Source organism: Pristis pectinata, chromosome 7, assembly GCF_009764475.1.
Source record: "Pristis pectinata isolate sPriPec2 chromosome 7, sPriPec2.1.pri, whole genome shotgun sequence".
NCBI lineage: Eukaryota > Metazoa > Chordata > Chondrichthyes > Rhinopristiformes > Pristidae > Pristis > Pristis pectinata.
The window spans coordinates 94037415-94059532 of NC_067411.1; the positions used below are offsets into that span (position 1 = coordinate 94037415).

The window sequence follows — 22118 nt, forward strand, 5'->3', positions numbered from 1 at the left end:
TACTTGACCACCTTCATTGCTCCTTGGCATAAGTGATCCTATAATCTTCCACACAAACAACGTGGAGAGAAGTAACTGAAAAGTTTTGCATGTTATGTTATGGTGTGAAAATAGAGCAATGTATTTGAAATTCAATTGGGATTAATTTAACACATTTTTAACTGACAGTTACAATTTTACAGTTACAGTTGTGTCTAAAATATTCCCTCAAGTTTTTTGTAGGCAAATTAAGGTAATTTCTAAGTAATGCCATTACAATGCTGATCCTTCGCGTAGAGATCACAAAACATTCCCTCTTTCAAATTGTATTTCTATACTACTTAGCGAAAAAAGCTATATTCCAAAGGAGACTGAAGCAGGGGACACGGAAAGCCAATCTGCTCACCTCCTCCAAAGGCAGTATCACTGAGGTCATCAGTTGGGAATGTGTACCACAGGGCTGAAGAGCCAGCTAAAAGATAGAAATATGACCCACTTTTGCACATAATTATTCTATCATTTATTTTCTCTCCATGCAAATGTGTTTTAACAGGTATAAAGCAACTTTCACTTGTTTTACTAAATTCAACATATAAAGTCCAGGGTTTTACAGTCAAAGGAACAGAGAAAGTTGCCCACAAACATCTATCCATCCTTTTTCATAATGTAATCATTGCATATTTTCCCATTTCAAATGCCTTGAATTGCAGTTTGGCTAGGCAGTGGAGAAGGAACAAGAAATGAAGGTTGAGACGTGATGTTCTACTTGCTACCACCAGCTCACTTACCGAGATAGTGGGTATCTCAATGAATAAATCAGAATTGGGATCCTTACATGGTCAGATGCCCAATACAACAGGTTACAGACAAGAATGGGCAAGGTTCTTAGGGGGTTTGACATGGTAAATGCTGGGAGGTTGCTTCCCCGCATGAGAGAGTCTAAGGCTGGAAGGCATAGTCTCAGAATAAAGGGAGTCTATTTAAGACTAAGGAGGAATTTCTTCTCTTAAAGGGTTGTGAGACTTTTGACTCCCTTGCCCCAGAAAGCTATGGAGGCTGATTCTTTGAATATATTCAAAATTGAGAGAGGGATTTTTAATCAGTAAGGGAATCAAAGATTAGGGTGGAAAAGTGGGAATGATAAATTGGATCAGCCATGATTTTACTGAATATTGAAGCAAGCTCGAGGGGGCTAAATGGCCTACTCTTGTTGCTATTTCTTGTGATTTTGTGGCAAGGGAAGTTTATGTACTGCCTAGAGGAAGGATGAGGAATGTTATGAGTTCAAACACAGAGGATTTAGATGAGGATTTCAAAGACAAGGCTGCAGAAGGATGTTGATAGCCATAGACAACCAAAAGCTTGGTGAATTTGGAAACCTGCCAGAAAGCTTGCTTTCAGTGCCAAAGAAATAGAGGAATCCAGCATAATTTGACTCAGCACTGTTGAACAGAGATTGGAGTATATCCCTGGGTGGAGGATGAGCCTTGGGTCAGTGCAGAATAGATTCATTTCCAGAGTTAAGTGGATTGTCCTATGCAGACTGACTGAGTTAGATTGGCGATTTCACTGAGGTAGAGAAGAATGAGAAGGAGCCTCATTGAGATTCTGAGAGGGCTTTTCAAGATAGATAATAAGATGCTGCTTCCTCTAACTGGAGAGTGTAGAACAAGTCTGGATTTTAGAACTATCATTAGGAGAGGACTTTGGATGCTTATTCATCAAGCCTGATTTATATTGGATATGAATTGGGTATATGGAATCAGATGGAAAGTGGATAATGTACAGAATCAGCCATGATTCTATTGTTTGGCAGAGCAGGGACCATATGACCTTCTCTTACTCCTGTTCTTTCCAGCATGGAAGTGGTGCCCATGGCCATCCAAGGGATTCAAAAGTCTCACAGCCCTTTAAGAGAAGTCAACCCTCATTCAATAAGGAGGGCAGAAGGACATGGTCATGGACTGAGTTGCATTGCAGCATCTAATAGCAGTGCATTTAGCATTTGATGTGACACAGTTAGCTTCCACCAAAAGTCTTTGTACCGCATTGGAAAATTAGATTTCTGAGAGGAAAACTCAGCTTCCTGCCATGCAAACCCTGCCTGTGGCCTTGAGGCAGTGAATTCTCGCATTTAAAAAGTGCAATGGGTGAAAAATAGCCCAGCAATATTCCTAGGATTGCTGAGGTGGATTCCTGGACAATTGTAGTAGCTGTATGAATCATTAGCATGCTTTCCTCTCCGGAAGCTGCTATTCCCTCACCCCTACCACTTCAATGGTTTGGCTCTACCCTATCAGTCCACATACCATGGACATGCTCCATTCTTTATTGCAGCACTACAATTGTGCTAAAGGCAGTAGACTAGAAAATGGCTCTAACAGCATAACAGAGCCTCCATGAGGTGCTGTAGACCATCAACAGCAGCAAAGTTAAACACCACCATAATCTGCAAACTCATGGCCTGGCATATCCCTCACTCTACCATTTCTGTGAAGCTAAGTGATCAGCCCTAATTCAATAAGTAGTACAGAAGGACATGCTGGGAATAGCAACAGAGATATAAAAAAAATGCCAATCTGATGAAACTGCAACATAAGATAAAAAGCATGCCAAACAGCAAAACAGTATGCAATAGCCAGCAGTGTGATAAAAAAACATATTAGATCAAAGATTTGTTGTCCTGCCGCACCTGCTCACAAGTCACCACAAGATAGAACACACAACATAGAACGATACAGCGCAGGAACGGGCCCTTCAGCCCACGATGTCTGTGCCGAGCATGATGCCAAATTAAGCTCATTCCTTCTGCCTGCACGTGATCCTCATCCTTGTATTCGCTGCATATTCGCCCATCTAAAAGTCTCTTGAATGCCACTATCATATCTGCTTCCACTGCCACCCACGACAATGCGTTCCAGGCACCTAGCACTCTGTGTAAAAAAAAACTTGTCCCGCACAACCCCTTTATACTTTATATTTTCTCCCTCTCACCTTAAAGCTATGCCCTCTAGTGTTCAATATTTCTACCCTGGGGAAAAGGATTCTGGCTGTCTACCCAATCTATGCCTCTCATCATTTTATAAACTTCTATTAGGTCTTCCCTCAGCCTCCGATGCTCCAGACAAAACAATCCAAGTTTGTCTAACCTCTCCTTATAGCTAATACCCTCTAATCCAGGCAGTATCCTGGTAAACCTCTTCTGAACCCTCACCAAAGCCTCCACATCCTTTGTGTAATGGGTCGACTAGAACCGAATGCAATACTCTAAGTGTGGCCTAACCAAAGTTTTATACAATGGCATCATGACTTCCTGACTTTTATACTCTATGCCCTTAGCAGTGAAAGCAAGTATGCCATAAGCCTTCTTTAACCCTCTGCTTGCGTTGCCAAGATCCCTCTGTACATCACTACTGTTAAGGGTCCTCTCAATAACTGTATACTTTCCCTTTATATTTGACCTCCCAAAGTTCAACACCTTACACTTGCCCAGATTAAACTCCATAAATAAGATATGGAGTATAACCATCTACTCTTGAAATTCAATGGCATTACCCTCATCACGTTCTCCAGCAAGAATATCCTAAGGGTCACCACTGACCAGAAACTCAACTGAACCACGCGCATAAGTACTTTGGTTACAAAAGCATGTCAGAGACTGTATCTTGTGGCCAGTAACTCATTTCCTTATTTCCATTATCTACAAGGATGAGTTAGGATGAGTGCAGCTGGTCAAGACACTCAACACCATAGAGGACAGGGGAGCAACCCACTTGATTGTTACTCCATCCACTGCACTAAACATTCACTCTCTCCACTTTTAGTGCACCCACAGTTCTATTGCAGTGCAGTTTTTCAATGATACACAGTTACTCACCAAGGGAACACTCGCAGCATCTCCCAAGCTCACAACATATACCATCAAGAGGACAAGGGTTTCATGTGCTTGGAAACACCACCATGTAATGGGTTCCCTTCAAGTTACATTCCATTCCTTCATTGTCACTGGGTCGAAGTCCTTGATGTCCTACCTAACCACACTGTAGCAGTACCTTCTCCAGAAGAAATGGTTCAAGAAGGTAACTCACCACTACCTTCTCCAAGGTAATTAGGTATAGGCATTTATATTGCTTTTGCCAAGTATGCCCAGATACCAGTAAATGAATAAATAAGAAAGAATCAGCCCAGACTGCTGTCACTCATGCTAAGAAGATACATTCTGAATCCAGACCTAAGGCCCAGGGCTTTTCCCTGATTCCACTTGTACCTTCTTGTGAATGTTCGGAATAGGTTAAGCAAAAACAGGTAGACATGAAGGTGATGCACATGGGTAAATACTTTATACTATTTCATCTTTAAGTTTTATTTTGAACTTCTAATTGGTGTCGACTTTTACTTCTGTATTGTGAGCAAGAAGGCAATGTAATGGTCGTTTTCAGAGAGAAGGAGTATGGGGTTGTTGGTAACTGAGATCAAAGGTTGCCATCAGTGGTGTTGCACTTGAATTAACTCGTCACGTACAGGTTGGGTTGAAAGGGATGTCCAGTTTGCATATCCTTCCTTCCTTATTCCACATCCTCTTCATGATCCTGCTCCTTGGCTACAACTGCCCACTCTTAATAATGCAGTCGTAAAGCATGCAGCAGGTTCCCTCCCACCCAATGTTTTGGCACCAATTCAGTTAAGAATACAGGGCACCTGCAAAGTGATCTAACAGGGCATTATTGTTTCAGCATTCCAAGTGTCTGCTCTATCACATTTTTTGTAGCAGAATGGCTTTCATCAGACACTTGTGCACAGATTGTGGAAAGGAGTTTGAGCCTTCTCATCAGCAGAAGGCCACTGTTTTTATTTTAGCTTGATAATTGAAATACTGTAGACTGTCTCAAAATGAAGGCATTTTGCGATACTGGCCATTGTCCTGCATAATGGACAGTTGTTTGTGACACATTAACAAGATCTTTAGGTCCTAGAATGCGGCATAGTTAGTAGAGGGCACTCGCAAACTAAGTGAACGCTGCCTCTGGCATTCATCGCTATGGGGAAGCCTTAAATTCCTGCCAAGACTGGAAGGAAACTGCAACAAGAAGCTGAATGTTAATACTAATTCACTTCTAGTGATCATGTCATGCTGATGTTTCCAGGAGATTGGAGAGTTATAGTTACCTCTGAGATATGGCTTTTTCGTACATTGTCATTGGAGTTAGGCATGCTGCAGTAGTCATTCCTACTAGGGTCCTAGCATAGCCTCAGGCCCTCCTGTTCCATCGAATATTTACTGTGACACATGATCTAGCCAAGCTGTTCAGTGAATCAAAACTGATGAGTTGTTTCTTATAACATTACCTGCTCTACATTATTCTGGGGTTCTGCTCACTTTTTCGGTTACCTTTTTTTGTTACTTTTATAACAGGAGCTATTAAAGATGAATCTATCTGGAAGACAGTGATGTGTATATATTGTCATTCACCTTCAAGTGGTATTTAGCAAGGTTCAGTAAAACTGGGAGCACTGGGTCCATTTAGCGAAACTGTTCACTGGAAGTATTTTAGAACCACAGGCTTTAGCTGAATGTTAATGCATAAAATGAGTAGACAAGTTTATTGCAGGTGTTAGCTCTGACATATTGAATTAGTTCACATGGAAAGTATCTTGAAAAGGAAGTGTTCCTCTAGACTTCTTTATTGCATAATTTAGATACCTGCAGGTTAACTCCAATTGTAGACACACTAGAAAAAGATAGGTCCATAGAAATTAAATCACATAATACTGATTTTGTCAGTGTTTTGCAATTAAAAATCAATTTAGTTTGTGACCATTTCAGAGTGAATTTGTGCTGTTTGGAATCTGACCTGGATCTTCCTGTCATGAGTCAACCTTGGAATCATGACATGATTTCCACATTAGAGGTGTAAGTGATAACAGCATTTCCCATGCAACACTCCTTTTCGAGTATCACAGAGGAACTTGAAAAATGTTGTGCTGGAGCCCTCACTGAAGGGCAATCACAGGACAACAGTGTTATAAATGCACTGGGAGAACTCCAGATACCAGCTTAATTTCCAAGCTACCACTCCACTTCTCCCAATCCCCAGTACCCTCCCAGGTCCTCTTAACTGTGCCCATCCCCTGCCTTTGCAGCTGCTGTTCCTCCATCCCCACCCTGTATCTGCTCTCAATCTTCCTATTAGAAAATGTTGGCCACACGATTTCCTTCTATTTCCTCCTGAGTTTAATAAATGCCTTCTTCCTTCCTTTCAGTGCAGCCTACAAGAGTGAACTCTGATCCCTTCCCTCTCCAAGCACTAAGAGTGTCCAGGCCTTTCCCCACCTTCTTCCTCAGCATAAGAAGTGATTCCAATTCCTTCTGTCTCCTCACTAACCCGCCCCCACCCTCTATTCCCCTCCCACAAGAAGGCAGTGCCAGAGCACCACCATTACCAAAAACTGGGCCTGTGGCTGTCATTCCATGCCCAGTCTTTGGAGAGGAGGACCAGGTGGCACATTGTTGAACAAGAACATGTGTCATGCCCAGATGGGACATTGAGTGGTCACTGTTCTCCATTTCAGTGTCATTCCAGCACCCCCTTTCAGCTGTGCAGGAACACAGAATGGGCAGGTTGCCTTATGAGGGAAGGATGGCAGGCTGGGTTGGTGTCCACTGGAGTTTAGAAGAATAAGAAGTGACGTGACCGAAACATGTAAGATCCTGATGGGTCCTGACAGATCGGATGTGGAGAGGACGTTTCCTCTTGTGGGAGAATCAAGAAATAGGAGTCACTGTTTCAAAATAAGAGGTTACCTATTGAAGACAAAAATCAGGTCATATTTCTTCCACTTTCGGAGGTGTAATAGTCTTTAGAACTCCCTTCTTCATAGGATGGTGGGAGGAGTGAATATTTTTAAGGCAGAGATAGATGGATTCATAATAAGCAAGGAGATAAAAGGTTATGACAGTGGGGAGCTGAGATTATAATGAGATCAGCTATGACTTATTGAAAGGTGGATCAGGCTTGAGGGGCAAATGACCTTCTCCTGCTCCTAGTTTGTACTGTATGTTTGTATGTTCATATGTACTGTTCAGAGGATCATTCAGTGAATTATTTAAAATCTCTGATTTAGAGATTTTTAAAAAAAATTCCAACGGCAGTTCAGAAGTTCAATATCTTTAACACACATATTTAATTTTATTACCAGATAATGTTTTTTCCATTTTATATGAAATGTTCATCTGAGGATTCTCATGGTTGATCAAATACCGTGAGGAGCTGGGCAAAGATTTAATTCATGACATATGCAGTAATTTAGTCCATTGAACAGGCAAATTAAATTGACACTAAAATTATAGGTATGACTTTAGTATCTGAAACCTTTTAACATTTAGTCTTTTTCAAAGCACCAGAATTTTAAAAGTTCAACACTGATTTGGTGAGAGGGGATAGAAGTAAGTTAATTTGAAATTTTGAAAGCAACCACAAGAACTAAATTACTTTGGACTTCCTAATCCTTTCAAATGAGACAGCAGTGTACTGATTGATTCAAAATCCAGCATATCTGAAATCCACAACTTGCCAGGGTTCCAACGTGACCAGAACTCGTGCCTTCCTGTCTCACCATTTTTCTTCATTCTCTCCTCTTCTGGTGGAGTTGACTTCCTACAAGAATGAAGTATCGGAGGCACTGGTTTGCAAGTTGTTGCATAACACAAATGATCATTGTGTGGGTATGAATATAATTTTAAGTTTGATTGCTGGACGTAAAATGGGTAATAGTGAACTAGCAGCCTGGTTTGCACATCATCCAGTTTCCTTTTCCACAATGGAAATTGAAGTCATTTATTACCAGTAAGATAACTGGGAGATATTAGTGTCTTACCTATAGGTTTAAGTGAAAGAATCTACTGCCTTATTGAAAATGCCATTAAGATTTCCAAGCAGATGTCCCAAGAGATTTCTCACAGTGAGATCTAGAAATTTGCATCCCAATGTAAGATTTTAATATACAACAAATTGTTGGACCTATGTTTCCTATGAGCGATCCAGTTGATATTTCAGAAGTCTGATGTTTGATGGACACTGCAGCAGCAATGGAGAATATTTTATGGCAAATGGACAGAGACTTTAAAATTCTGCTGATGGCTCAGTCAGCAAGGACACAGCCCAACATGAAATTGAACCATACAGATCAGAAGGATTCACAGTTTGTTTCAGTTAAACTAAAATAACTAATGTGAAAAGTTCAAGGATGTAGGCTACAGTTCTCAAGTAAACCAAAAAGCACAGATCAAAAGGAGCAAGGATTTTCCCAGTGTCCCATTCAATATTTATCTTCTATCAATATCATTCAAATAAATTAGCTGGTCATTATCTGACTGCTGTTGGTGAATTTTTTTATATGCATTTGGCTGCTACATTTCTTGCATAATAACAATAAAATATGTTATTGGCTTGGATATGCTTTAGGTACAATTACTTCCCAAGGATACAAGACTAGTAATGAATTTGAAGTGCAACATTTTAGTGTGCTTTCTGACTGAATTTGAGTGAAGACCTGACTGCTTAAGGCAATCGGATCCTTTGTGTGCACTTCTGTAAATTTGATCTGGATCCCCAGTGTATATGACCCACTTATACACAAAGATTCCCGGACTTGAGTAGTGACATCAAACACTATGCAATTACATTTCGATGTCACTTGCCAATTTGTTTTTTTTTGTATATTCACGATCTTTAAACAGTGCAGGCCAATGGCACAAAAGTAGTCCTTAACCAGAAAACAGAGGCCTGTTGGAGCATTAGTTGAAGTTGACTAGCCTTACCTGGTCTGCTGAAGTTCAAAGTGCCAATCCCCTTCCAGATAGTTCCTTCCTTAAATATATTATTTAGTGTTCATTTCTATCCAACCCCTCCCTGCCGTTGTCATTAAGTACTCTGCACACATGTTCAGTTGGCCCAGACACCTCTTGGTCACCCTATGGACACCAATCACTTCTTCAACCCCTTCCCGCCACCCAGTCATGAATCTGACACTCCTGAAGCTCTTGGTGCTTTGACTTCTGATGTCCCATCTATAGGTGCTCCATTAAGGATGGTCATTGTTCCTGTACTGAAAGGGATCACCCATATGTAAAATCAAAGTAAGGTGCTGTACGCACGATCAGAATGGATTGCCCTTTCTCCCTTGTGATTTTCCTAAAACCAGGCCAGGGAAAACAAAATTGTCAGAATTTTGCAAGCAGTATAGAGCAATGACAGCTCACCTGTGATTGCAAGAATATATTGAACCTTACTATACATCAATCCTCCTGGGAGGAACTTCCAAGGGACCACAGGAAAGAATCTTCAGAGTGAAGCACAATCACTGCCACAGCAGGTCCCTCCACAATAGGTTTCCATTGGCAGCAGCAATCAAATGTCACTTTGACAGCTAGCTTGGTCAGGAATGTGGTTTAGCCAATTGACAATTTTGTTAAAGACTACCATGGTAGTGTAGGGCAGGCACGATAGTGTAGTGGTTAGCGTAATGCTATTACAGCACCAGCGACCCGGGTTCAATTCCGGCCACTGTCTGTAAGGAGTTTGTACGTTCTCCCCGTGACTGCCTGGGTTTCCTCCGGGTGCTCCGGTTTCCTCCCACATTCCAAAAACGTACGGGTTAGGAAGTTGTAGGCATGCTATGTTGGCACCGGAAGTGTGGCGACACTTGCGGGCTGCCGCCAGAACACTCTATGCAAAAGATGCATTTCACTGTGTGTTCCGATGTACATGTGACTAATAAAGAGATCCAATCTAATCATTTTACTTCTACTAGAGCAGGAAGTGGAAGGGGAGGAGAAAGGGAATGAGGGAGGGACAAAGGGAAGAAAAGCAGGGGATAGTAGGCAGGACCATTGGCAAGTTGATTTTCTCTTTCTCCTTTCCTCCCTCCCACCTCCTATGTTAACCCCTTCTCTCTGCAGGGGATAGTAGGAACAGAAATCCTTCCCCTCCTTCCCCTCATGCCCCCAACCTCTCCCCCCACCAGTCCTGCTTTTCAATGGCCCCTTCTTGATGCTGTCAGTACATTCAACTACCAACCTGATTTCCCCTGCTAGCTGTACAGATTCCTTGTGAAAAATCTGTTCCTTTGCTCCTTCGTCTTCTTTTCTTGCTTGACAGAATTTCTGTGTTGGGGGATCTTACACAATACTGACTTTAGCATGCCTTTCCTGGCACCAAAACATTTGTAATCTGTTACATCTGGCACCAAAACATTTGAAATAAGTTCTTTTTCATTTTCTTCCTAAGAGCAGTTGTCAGTCAGATTTCTTGTTCATCTTCTCTATTCCATGTTTGGTGAAAAATGATAATATTAGGCTACTGTGGTATCCCCATTACAGAGATTAACCTGGCAACAGTTGCTGTTTATGTTTAATCAGGTGAAATGGCCACCATTCAATCATAGCTAATCAAAGAGAAAAACTTTCACTTCTTTTGGAATACAAACCTTAACACCCAGTTTATCAAGAATATCTTTATTCTGTTGTATAATTAAATACATATCATAGAATTCCGGACAACTTTAGACCATCATTTGTTGGAGGCATAAAGCTGTATTTATTCAAAATAATACTAACTTAATTGTATTGACAATATGGATTTTTGGCTACAATATCAATCCGTATCTGCTTCGTGTTGAGGATGACTTGCTTCTACCTCAGTTCTATGGGTTCTAAGGTGACTGGTGAGGCTGGTGTGGAATCCACAGATTACCACAGATGGGACAGAAAATGCTAGACAGGGCAGGTGGGTGGGTGGTGATCACTCTTTCCACTGGCATTGCTGGGCATCCATGTGCTCTTGGTCAACAGACTTGATATTGTCAGTGCCACTCCCAGATACTCGTTCTTCATTCTGATTGGTCACTGGCCAGAAATCCCATGACTGAAAACATCTTTGAAGCATTTCATCTTTACTCCAGTTAATCTCTTGCCATGACAGAGCTCAGAATAGCATGCAATTTCTACGGCTCCATTGTCAGGCATAAGACAAATGTGACCCACCCACTGGAGCTGACTGAGTATCATTGTTGGGTAAGTTGGCCTGGAAAAGGCCATTGACATTACAACAAGAAAGAATGGACCAATGACACAGGCTTGTGTGACCCCAGTCAACACTGAGATTAGGTAAATCGATTAGAATTGCAGCATGCACACTATCATGCAGCATATATAGAATGGGGACAGATTCTGAGAGCAGACACATTTGACAAGGATTCTCCACAGTCCCTTTCAGTCAACAAAATCAAAGGTATTTATAAATACAATAAAGGCCATATAAAAGATTGATACTGCACCTACATTTCTTCATGGAGTTGCCTTGCAGTGAAGGTAAAGGAATGGAGTCCTCTCTGCAGTTCTGGGAGAGTTCTTCAGCTACAGGAAGAAGAGTCTATAATGTCATCATGGCTAAATCAATATTTATGGGGTAAAATATTAATATAACATTTAAATAAATATTAGGAAATTCAAAGCACTATCTAATATCCTGAAGTTCTGGCAGTTTAAGATTAATCCTCGTCAGCTAATTTATTTTTCAGGTGCAAATTCCTGGGGTCGTATACGATAGTGATCATTTATGCCTGAAATTGTGTTTGACACGAAACTAGCCTATGTACTTTTGTGCATGATTCACTTTAGCACAGCTGGCATTTCTAAGCCTCAATCAAGTGTTTCATTTCCTCCATAAATTGGAGCTTTTAGACACACCCCATGACCTCCATGGATCAGCACCATGGCATAGATACACAGGAGACTGTAGATGTTGTAATCCGGAACAAAAAACAAACTGCTGGAGGAACTCAGCAGGTCGAGCAGCATCCGCGGAGGCAAAGGGATGTTTTGGGTCAAGATCCTGCAGATCTCAACCCGAAACATGGACTCTCCCTTTGCCTCCACAGATACTGCTCGACTCGCTGAGTTCCTGTGATGTGGATGCCTTGCATGCAGTATCTGTGAGTCTGATCTTTCATTGGTCAGAATCATGGAATCTGGTGATCCCTTCACTGTTCACAACCATTTTTGTGCTAATCATGTCTGAGCTGCTTGCCGCAGTCATTGTCCCCTGACCATTGTATTACCTCACTATAGTATGGAGCCCCTCAGGGCAAGGAACTTTATCGGGACAGATTACCATATGAGTGTTGTCCTGAAATGCAGAAAATTGTTGTGTCCCCTCACTCCCATGTTCTCCCTTACTTCCACAGCAGCTGTTCTGTGGCTGCCATGGGAGATCCTCTGAGTTCAGATGCACTACTCAGGATTCAGCAGAGCAGTCAACACAGAAATAGGCCTTCAGTCCACTGTGTTCATCAAGTACCTATCAATACTAATCCTATTTTCCAGTGTTCTGCCCAAAGCTTGCTTACCATGGCATTGCAAGCACTCATGTGAAAGCTTCTTAAATTGTGAGAGCATTGCCTCCACCACCCCCTCAGGTATTCCAGACTTCAACCACCTTCTGGGTGTAAACATTCTTCAAATTCCCTCTGAATCTCCTGTCCCTTGCCTTAAACCTATGTCTTCTGCCAAGAGGAAAAGCTTTCTCACTATGTATTCTTTCTGTGGCCCTAGCTCAATCAAGTCCTTCATCAGTCAAAGAAAACAAACCCAGCTGATCCAGTCTCTCCTCATAGCTGAAACTCTCCATTCCAGGCAACATCCTGGTGAATCTCATCTACACTCTCTCCAGTGCAAGCACATTTTCCTGCAATGACATATAATACTCCAGTTGTGACCTAACCAACATTTTACACAGTTGTCAGATATCTTTCTTGCTTTTATTTTCTATGCCACAGCCAGGAAAGGCAAGTATACCATATGAAATTATAATGGCATGAGAGAAGAGTTGGCCCAAATTGATTGGAAGAGTAAGCTAGCTGGAGGGACGGCGGAGGAGAAATGGAAGGAATTTCTACAGGAAATAAGGAAAATGCAGGATAGATATATTCCAAGAAAAAAGGTTTTGAATGGAAAAAAGGCGCAAATGTGGATAACGAGAGAGGTGAAGGCTAAAATAAAAGCAAAAGGGGCGGCGTACAAAGAAGCAAAAATTAGTGGGAAAACAGAAGACTGGGAAGCTTTTAAAAACCTGCAGAGAGAAACTAAGAAGGTCATTAGGAAAGAAAAGATGAATTATGAAAGGAAGTTGGCGGATAACATTCGAAAGGATACTAAGAGTTTTTTTAAATACATAAGGAGTAAAAGAGGGACACGGGTTGATATAGGACCAATTGATAACGGTGCAGGAGATATTATAATGGACGATAGAGAGATGGCAGAGGAATTGAATGAATATTTTGCATCGGTCTTCACCGTGGAGGACATCGGCAATGTGCCGGTTAGTCAGGGGTCTCACGAAATGGAACTGAGTTCAGTTAAGATTACTAGGGAGAAGGTGCTAGGAAAACTAAATGGGCTAAAGACTGATAAGTCTCCCGGACCAGATGAGGTGCATCCCCGGGTTCTGAAGGAGGTGGCTTTAGAGATAGCAGAGGCATTGATGATAATTTTCCAGGAATTGATAGATTCCAGCATGGTTCCGGAGGACTGGAGGGTCACAAATGTAGTTCCGCTGTATAAAAAAGGAGGAAGGCAGCATAAAGGAAATTACAGACCTATTAGTCTGACGTCAGTGGTGGAAAAGTTATTGGAATCTATCCTCAAGGATGGGGTTATGGAATACTTAGAGGTGCAAGGCAAGATAGGTCCTAGCCAACATGGTTTTGTGAAGGGAAGATCCTGCCTGACCAACCTATTGGAGTTTTTTGAAGAAATCACAGGTAGGGTGGATAAGGGAGAGGCGGTAGATATTGTGTATTTAGACTTTCAAAAGGCCTTCGATAAGGTGCCTCATAAGATGAGAGGTCATGGAATTACGGGTAGGATAGCAGAATGGGTGGAGCATTGGCTGGTTGGCAGGAAACAAAGAGTGGAAATAAATGGATCTAGTTCTGGTTGGCTACCGGTTACTAGTGGTGTGTCGCAGGGGTTGGTGTTGGGGCCGCTCCTTTTACCTTGTACATTAACGATTTGGATGATGGAATAAATGGTTTCGTGGCTAAGTTTGCGGATGACACCAAGATAGGTGGAGGAGTAGGGAGTATTGAGGAGACAGGAAGGTTGCAGAGAGACCCATACAGTTTAGGAGAATGGGCAAGGAAATGGCAGATGAGATTCAGTGTTGAGAAATGTGCAGTTGTACACTTTGGAAGCAGAAATAAGCAGGCAGATTATTATCTAGAAGGAGAGAAAATTCAAAGTACGGACGTACAAAGGGACTTAGGGGTACTTGTGCAGGATACCTTAAAGGTTAACCACCAGGTCGGATCGGTGGTAAAGAAAGCGAATGCTATGTTGGCATTCATTTCGAGAGGTATAGTGTATAAAAGTAAGGAAGTGTTGATGAGGCTCTACAGGGCACTAGTGAGGCCTCATTTGGAATATTGTGCGCAGTTTTGGGCCCCACATCTTAGGAAGGATGTGCTGACATTGGAGAGGGTTCAGAGGAGATTTACGAGGATGATTCCAGGAATGAAAAGGCTTACGTATGATGACCGTTTGTCGGCTCTTGGACTGTACTCACTGGAGTACAGAAGAATGAGAGGGGACCTCATAGCGACATGTAAAATGTTGATAGGAAAGGATAGAGTAGATGTGGCTAGGCTGTTTCCCTTGGTGGGTGAGTCCAGGACCAGAGGGCACAATCTTAGAATTAGAGGGTACAGTTTCAAAACAGATGAGGAGAAATTTCTTTAGCCAGAGGGTGGTGAATTTGTGGAACTCCTTGCCACGTACAGCAGTGGAGGCCAGATCAGTGGGGGCGTTCACGGAGGAGATAGATAGATATCTAAATAGTCAGGGTATCAAGGGATATGGGGATAAAGCCGGAAATTGGGATTAGAGTTGTTTTTTTTTGTTTCCCCCCCCCCATTCCCCATTTCTCATTTTTTTCCCTTTTCCTTGGAGCAGACTCGATGGGCCGAATGGCCAGCTTCTGCTCCCTTGTCTTGTGATCTTGTGATATGCTTTCTTGATTGCCTTATCTACCTGTTGCCATCAGTGATCATTGGACATGTACACCAAGGTTCCTCTGTTCTTCAGTATTTCCTAGAGTTCTGTCATTCACTGTGTATATCCAAACCTTATTAGTTCTCCCAAAATGCATCACCTCACATTTTTCAGCATTAAATTCCATCTGTCATTTCTCTTACCTAATCATCTATATAATTCTGTAGCCAAAGATTCCCTCATATCAACAACACCACAATTTACCTGAAAATTAGTAATGATTAGTATTTTTTCTGCAAAGTCCTCCTATGTTTGCATCCAGATTCTTAACGTATGTAACAGTAAGGGTCCCTGCAGTACACTACTGGTCACAGGCTTCCAGATGTAAAAGCAACTGTTGATCATTAGTCTCTGCCTCCTATTGCCAGGCCAATTTCAGATCCATGGATATTTAACTTTTGGACCATTCTCTCATATGGGACCTTGTCAGAGGCCTCATTGAAGTCCACGTAGACTACACATTTAGTTATCTCTTCAAAAGATTCAATCGCTTTAATCAGACAGGATCTCCTCTGAACAAAGCCATGCTAACTATCCTTGGTTAATCCTGTCCCTCAGAAGTTTTTCCAGCCACTGATGTTTGACCCACTGGCTTTAAATTACCTGTCTTATGTCTGCTGCCCTTCTTGAATAAAAGCACTATGTTGTCCTCTGGTCATCTGGTGCCTTTGTCCCTTTTCTGTGGCCAGAGAAGATTTGAAAATTTCTACCATGGCCCCAGTAATTTCCTCCCTTGTCTCCCTTAGCAGCCTGGGATGCTCCTCATTGGCTGCTGAGGATTTAGCCACCTTTAAGACCACTTTGGCATCTTTCTTTAAACTTTATTTATACAGCACGGTAACAGGCCCTTCCGGCCCAACGAGCCCACGCCGCCCAATTACACCCTTGTTAACCTACTTACCCATACGTCTTTGGAACGTGGGAGGAAACCGGAGCACCCAGAGGAAACACATGCAGTCACGGGGAGAATGTATAATCTCCTTACAGACAGTGGCCGGAATTGAACCTTGATCGCTGGCATTGTAATAGCCTTGCCCTAACTGCTACGCTACCGTGCTGGTAAAATAAATACTAATTTATTTTAGAATTCCATTGTGCCCCTTTCTGAATTATCCAACCACAATGTCCTTCCCCTGGGTGAATACAGATGAGAAGCATTCATTTAACACCTTGCCTACATCTTCCAGTTCTGGACGTGAATGAGCCCTATTCTTTCCCTGGATTACCCTCTTGCACTTAATGTGCTTACAGAATGCTTCAGGTCTCCTTAATCTTATCCATTATTGCTATTTTATGCTCCATTCTTACCCTCCCAATTTCTTTTTTTAAGGTTCTGTTCTAGACTTTCTAAATTCCAATAGATCCTCTCCTATTTTAGTTCTCTATATTTGCCTTAAGCTTCCATTTTGTTTTCTTTATCCCACCCTCAGTGGCAGAGCAGTTCCAAGTTCTTACTGCTGCCCCCCAATCAAGAACTGGACAGGTCCCGTTTTACTTCATGAATCTCTGTGCAAAATGCCCACATTACCTTTCCATAGGATTTTTGCCTAATTTCACAAATTTTTGTGGAGGTTCCATTTGGACGTTAGCATAGTACAATAGCATGTGTTTAGTTTACCAAGAAATGGTGAAATCCAATTTCTCAGCATGAGTATTGTATCACTAATATAAAGCTATCATACCTCAGAGAATGTTGGTTACATGCTGTGTTGCCATAAATCTTCTCGTGACTACAAAAGATTTTTTCTCCCTCTTTTCAAAGACTGTTTTCTAGAGCCCTAAAGAGTCATTTAGCAACAATTGAATACTACATTAACCCTTTCAATTAAAAAGCAATTAGGAATACTTGGGGTTTTCTTCTGAATGAGAGGGTTAAGAGAACAAATCACGTTTGGTGAAACTGTGAATTCTTTTCTTTTACACAATGACTCATTGCCTTGTTTAACTGAATACCACCACAGTGTTTCACCTCAATTAAGCTCCTCATAAAATGTTGAGAGAGGACTATATTTTTTTCTTTTATGAATGGCTCAGTGTGGAGCATTGCATTTCAATTGCTGGAGATTATTAACAAGAAAAAAGGGATTAACTGTTGTCGTTAATACCTCATTTAACAACTCCCACATATTGATTAAGTATAACTGCAGCATCATTCAACAAAAAAAGAGTGGGTTGAAATTTTATATAAATTAGTCTGGGGCTATTCATTCTTTGGCTAGCCCGGCATGCTCCGAGGGAGAGGCCTTTGCATGTTGAAAGCTTATCACCATTAATCAGATACTCTACAATGCACGTTAGCTGCAGTGTGATGAACAGTGATGCAAAACTAACCATTAGAGCCATTAGTAGTGCTTCTAAATTTGACCGGGTTAAGGTTGGCAGTTGGTCTAGAAAACAGCCTATTTGGCTGTCTGTGGACCTTAATTAAGATGTGTTCAATTCCAACTCCCCTGCTGTGTCACAGACCAGTGCTCAGACATTTTCAGCTGGTCTAGCCCATGACTTTGACCTTCTGAGCAGTCCAAGGTTCCCTGGGGAACCGTTCAGCTCATGAGGTTTGATTTCACACTTCCAGGCTGCTTCGCCTCTCTTCACAATGACAGGGAGACAAAGCCCTTTAGTGTAGGGCTCATGGGGACTTGTTTAAATTGGAAACTAGAGAGGTGTCAAGGAATAGGGTTATGGGCTACAGAATAGCGTTTTTTAATAAAGAGCTCAGAGTTTTGAATCAGCTTAAAAGGCTGGGTTTACCAAAAGAGAAGTGTTACCTCCCTTAAATCTGTATATTCCCATAGTGTTTTCTATTATTCAGTTTGTTGAATAAGATTTTTATCTATTTATATAAAGGAGAGATATAGATATATGCAAGTTTACCAAATATTTTTGAACTGAAAGGAATTTTTATTATGGATAATAATGATGAACTTTGACAGCATTGAGGTTACATTAAAGTGCGACAATCCAGAAGCATAGACTCATAATGTAGAGAACTGTTCATGATGGAACTGTATGAAGTGAATTCAGTGTGAAAAAAACCTGGAAGATAAAAACCTGGTGTTTAAATTTTTGTGAAAATTCAACTGGTTCAGCACTATACCATGGGATGGAAACCTGATGTCCTTACCTGCTCTGAGTTATATGTGACTCCAGTCCCACACAACATAGCTAATTCCTCATGACAATCAGAAAAAAAAATGAAGATGCTGAAAATCTGACACAGAACATGCTGAAATCGCTCAGTGGGTCAGACATCACGTGGGAGGAGAAGAAGAGATTTCAGGTCAAAGACTGTTCTAATGAAGCGTCTTTGACAGAATGTTGAATCTGTTTCTCTTTCCACAGATGCTGCTTGATCTGCTGAGTGTTTCCAGCATACTTTGCTTTTGTTTATGGTTAATTCTTAATCTGAAGTCCCTCTCAGAAACATTGGTGAGCTAGTGAGTTGTATCAAACCTAGTAAATTAGTGATGGATAATAAATGGCACCCACAACTGTAACCTGTGAAAAGCTCTTCAGTGTTTTGTCATTTGGTAGCTAGCTTCATTATAAATCTGAGACACAGTATCTATCAGGCTTATGTATTTAGGGTTTTCATACTTTAGAATTCTTCTGTTTGCATTATGGGTTTCAGAATTTAGGAGAACTCTGCATACGCAGAAGTCACAATCATGATTTTAAAGTTTTTTAGTTGTCAAGTTCTTGCATCGCATACAGGGAACCCATGTAAATTTTCAGCCCATTCATGGCTATTCACCTTGATTTCAAAAATGGGCAAAACTATTTTGTGTCAGTAGTGTGAATTTACCCACATTAGATTCAATAAAGGAATAACTGGATATCTTCTGGCACCATGAAAAGTTGATATTGGTCTGAACATCCAGGATGCTGTGTGCTGCCAGAACTTGCTGCCCGTGGGGCTTACCCATGCACACTAACCTGTTCCAGATAAGGAGGGGCAGCCAAGCTCACTATATTTAACATAAAGTTATCATTCATGAAAATCTACCTGCATATTTGCATTAATTAGAATTGAAGTTAATTTCTTTTTGAAACCATAAAAATAATGTAATTGTTCAAATATTCTCTTTCTTATATTTAATAAGGTAATTCTGCTTTAGCTCTCAGAGAGGTCCAATCTCAATATTGTTTAAACATGCCAGAGTTTTCAGTTAAAATAGATAACATTTTAGGTGACACTCAGTCCAGTTTTTACAATAATACAATTACAATATAATTATCAACATACTTAGGCTTCTTTGGATGTTGTGAATTGCATTCTATATAATGATATCCCCACATTAAAATGCATGTTTTTTAGACTTTAAAGGTCACTGTTATATAGGTCCAGTATAACTATGTGATCATCATATCATCATATGGAGCCCTGTGTTAAATATAGATAAGCCCTGTTGAAAGTCCCTTTGGACAATATTTCAGGGTTTTCAGTTGTGCTTTCCTCCATCTGTCATAATTACATATGGATTTTTTAAACTGCTTTACTTGTTGTTGCATATCCAGTAGATCTGTGGAATTATTATCTAACAAGGGTAACAGAGTTTGGCCTGAGACAGAAATAAAAATCAGTTCACATGAGTTAACCAGGTTAATAGCCTGATCTGTCGACACATTTGCAAAGAGACTGAAAGCTTTGAGTATATTCTACTGCAAAGGCACTGAGAAAGAAACATAACTGAAACTGAAAAGACTTGTGTATTTAATAAAAATTATGATTTCCATTAGGTTTCATACTAATTTATCACTACCCTCCCTTCACCATAGGAGAGAGGTCATGGTAATTCCAGAGTAAATGAAAAAGCAAGCTTAAAAAAAAACTTGCAAACTTATTTGGGAAAGAATGCATGTGAAAACCGCATGCATAAATTGTAATTTTTTTCATGCATTTACATGCTTTAATTGAGATCCCCCTTTGTGCTTATAAAATGACTCACCAGTCAGGAACGTGCTTGAGGAAAATATTGGGAAGGAATTTCAGAGACAATTGTCTGCTTAATAATGAATGCTTTCAGTATACATGTGGAACCACGATATCTCAGTGAATGTCCTGTAAGTGCACTTCCTAAGTATCTCTTGTGCCTCCATCTCTTTTCTGTCTCTCATTTGTCTCAATTGTCTCTCATTTATTTTTCTGTTTGAGTACTTTTATGCCTGTTTTATTTTACAAGCATGTTGTATTTTGGACAACTGATTTTACATTCATGATCGTTCCTATAGCTGTTTGATTTAATTAACACATTTGTCTGGCATCAACTAAATGGCCTGAATAGCTGTGCAGTATTCTGTGGCCATATGAAAGGCCTTTTTGATCTATATGATCAAAGAAGTTGCAGCTATCTCAGATATCCTGGTAATGTGGCAGACTCCATTGAGATGTTTATTTCCCTCTTTGGAGCTGATGTATTAAATTTGATGTCACTCTGCTGCATGATCAAGTTTAGTAGCACAGAAATGCAGAAATATTCCTAGCTTTCAGTGAATGTAATAGACACTTTCATTCCATCCTCTTCAGGGTGACTAAAAGTCACAATTCCACTAAGAAAGCCCAGCTATTCTAGTGGAATTGTTGCACATACAATTCTGTTGAATGCAGGACAACAAAAAGTAAATAGTTAAAATAAACTCAGATACCCAGGCTATTGTCTACGATGAACTGTAATCTGTATCATTTAATTAATTAAAGGATCACATCAGTGATCCAATGATCTGCAATACTCATTCTGAGGTCAAATTTTCTTCCTGAAGTACAATACCTGGAACTGAATGGAGTTCTTCAGTGGCCGTCTGACCAGATCACTATGTAATTATGGCATAACATTATCTAATCGGTCTATTGTGGGTTAGTACCTGTCAGTTTTCAATTAGGTCATGAGATTGCAGAAGATAAAATGTGTGCCATTGCACTTTAAAATAGAGGGGGGAAATGCTATGATGTTTCACAGTTTACTTTGCTGTGAATGATTTTGGAATTACATTGGCAAAATGAAATCTGCAGTTTCAACTGTACTGCTCTCCTGGTGTTTGAGGTTGTATGATAGTAAAAGCTATCTATGACAAGAGAGGTCAAAGAAAGCAGGAGAGAGAAAAAAAGAATTTGTACAGCCCATTTCATGAACTCTGGACATTATGTGCATTGAAGTAATTATTTATGAAGTATGTTTCTAAAAATATAGAAATTGCAGCCATCGATTTGTGCACAATAGGATCCCACAGTCAGCAAAATGACACTGTATTATGAGATGTTAAGCAGCAGGCATGGATTTATTTTAACGTGTCAACTGAAAGTCAGCACCTCCGACAGTAAGCAGTTCTTCAGTACTGCACTGGTCTCAGCCTAACTTGATCTATGTGAACCAATATTCTAGATTAAATGTTTTACATCTCAGTTATACAAATAAAAATCTGATCCATTTTTCAGTTTCCCATTACTGCCAAGTAATTGTCACTTATTAGCTTATATTTCCAAATTTATGAAAAATGTTATATTTAAAATTATGTTTCTTTAGGGAGCAGTGACCCATTTTGTGTGATTGAACTGAACAACGATAGACTACAGACACATACTGTCCATAGGAGTCTCAACCCTGTATGGAACAAAGTCTTCACATTGTGAGTATGAGCACAGTGATTTCCCACTTTCTTTGTGTAAATGCAGTCTCCTGGTCCTAACTACAGAGCTCTTGACACAGTTAAAATTATCATCAGCAGCACAAGGAAAAATGTACAGTGTTTAGTACAGTATACAAGTGACATCAAAAGATAGTATTGCAACTTCAAATTTGCCTTCCAAGCAATTAAACATATAATGTTTAGGAAAATAAATATGTTAAAGCGGAAGTATTCTTAAACTTCATGTTTGCCTTCTCCTTCTCTTCAATTATCTGCTATTCCAGAAGCAAAGGCACAGAACTGTTCTGCTCCCAGTGCAGTTTGTAAATTGGCTGCGAGATGTGGGATTTTTGCCTTCATCTTTTTGCCTGCAAGTGGAGAAAATGTTTGCAGCATACTGACTGCAGAG

The 22118-nt window shown here is 40.6% G+C and overlaps 1 protein-coding gene across 4 annotated transcripts in view; it reads left to right on the forward strand.

Moving 5' to 3' along the window:
• The window catches only part of LOC127572741 (multiple C2 and transmembrane domain-containing protein 1-like), a 409900-nt gene that overhangs the window by 228258 nt on the left and 159524 nt on the right, over positions 1–22118 (forward strand). For all 4 annotated transcript variants that reach the window (XM_052020315.1, XM_052020317.1, XM_052020316.1 and 1 more), the window contains one exon: positions 21607–21709. In XM_052020315.1, coding sequence (XP_051876275.1) covers positions 21607–21709 — 103 coding nt within the window. The remainder of the gene's footprint in view (positions 1–21606; positions 21710–22118) is intronic.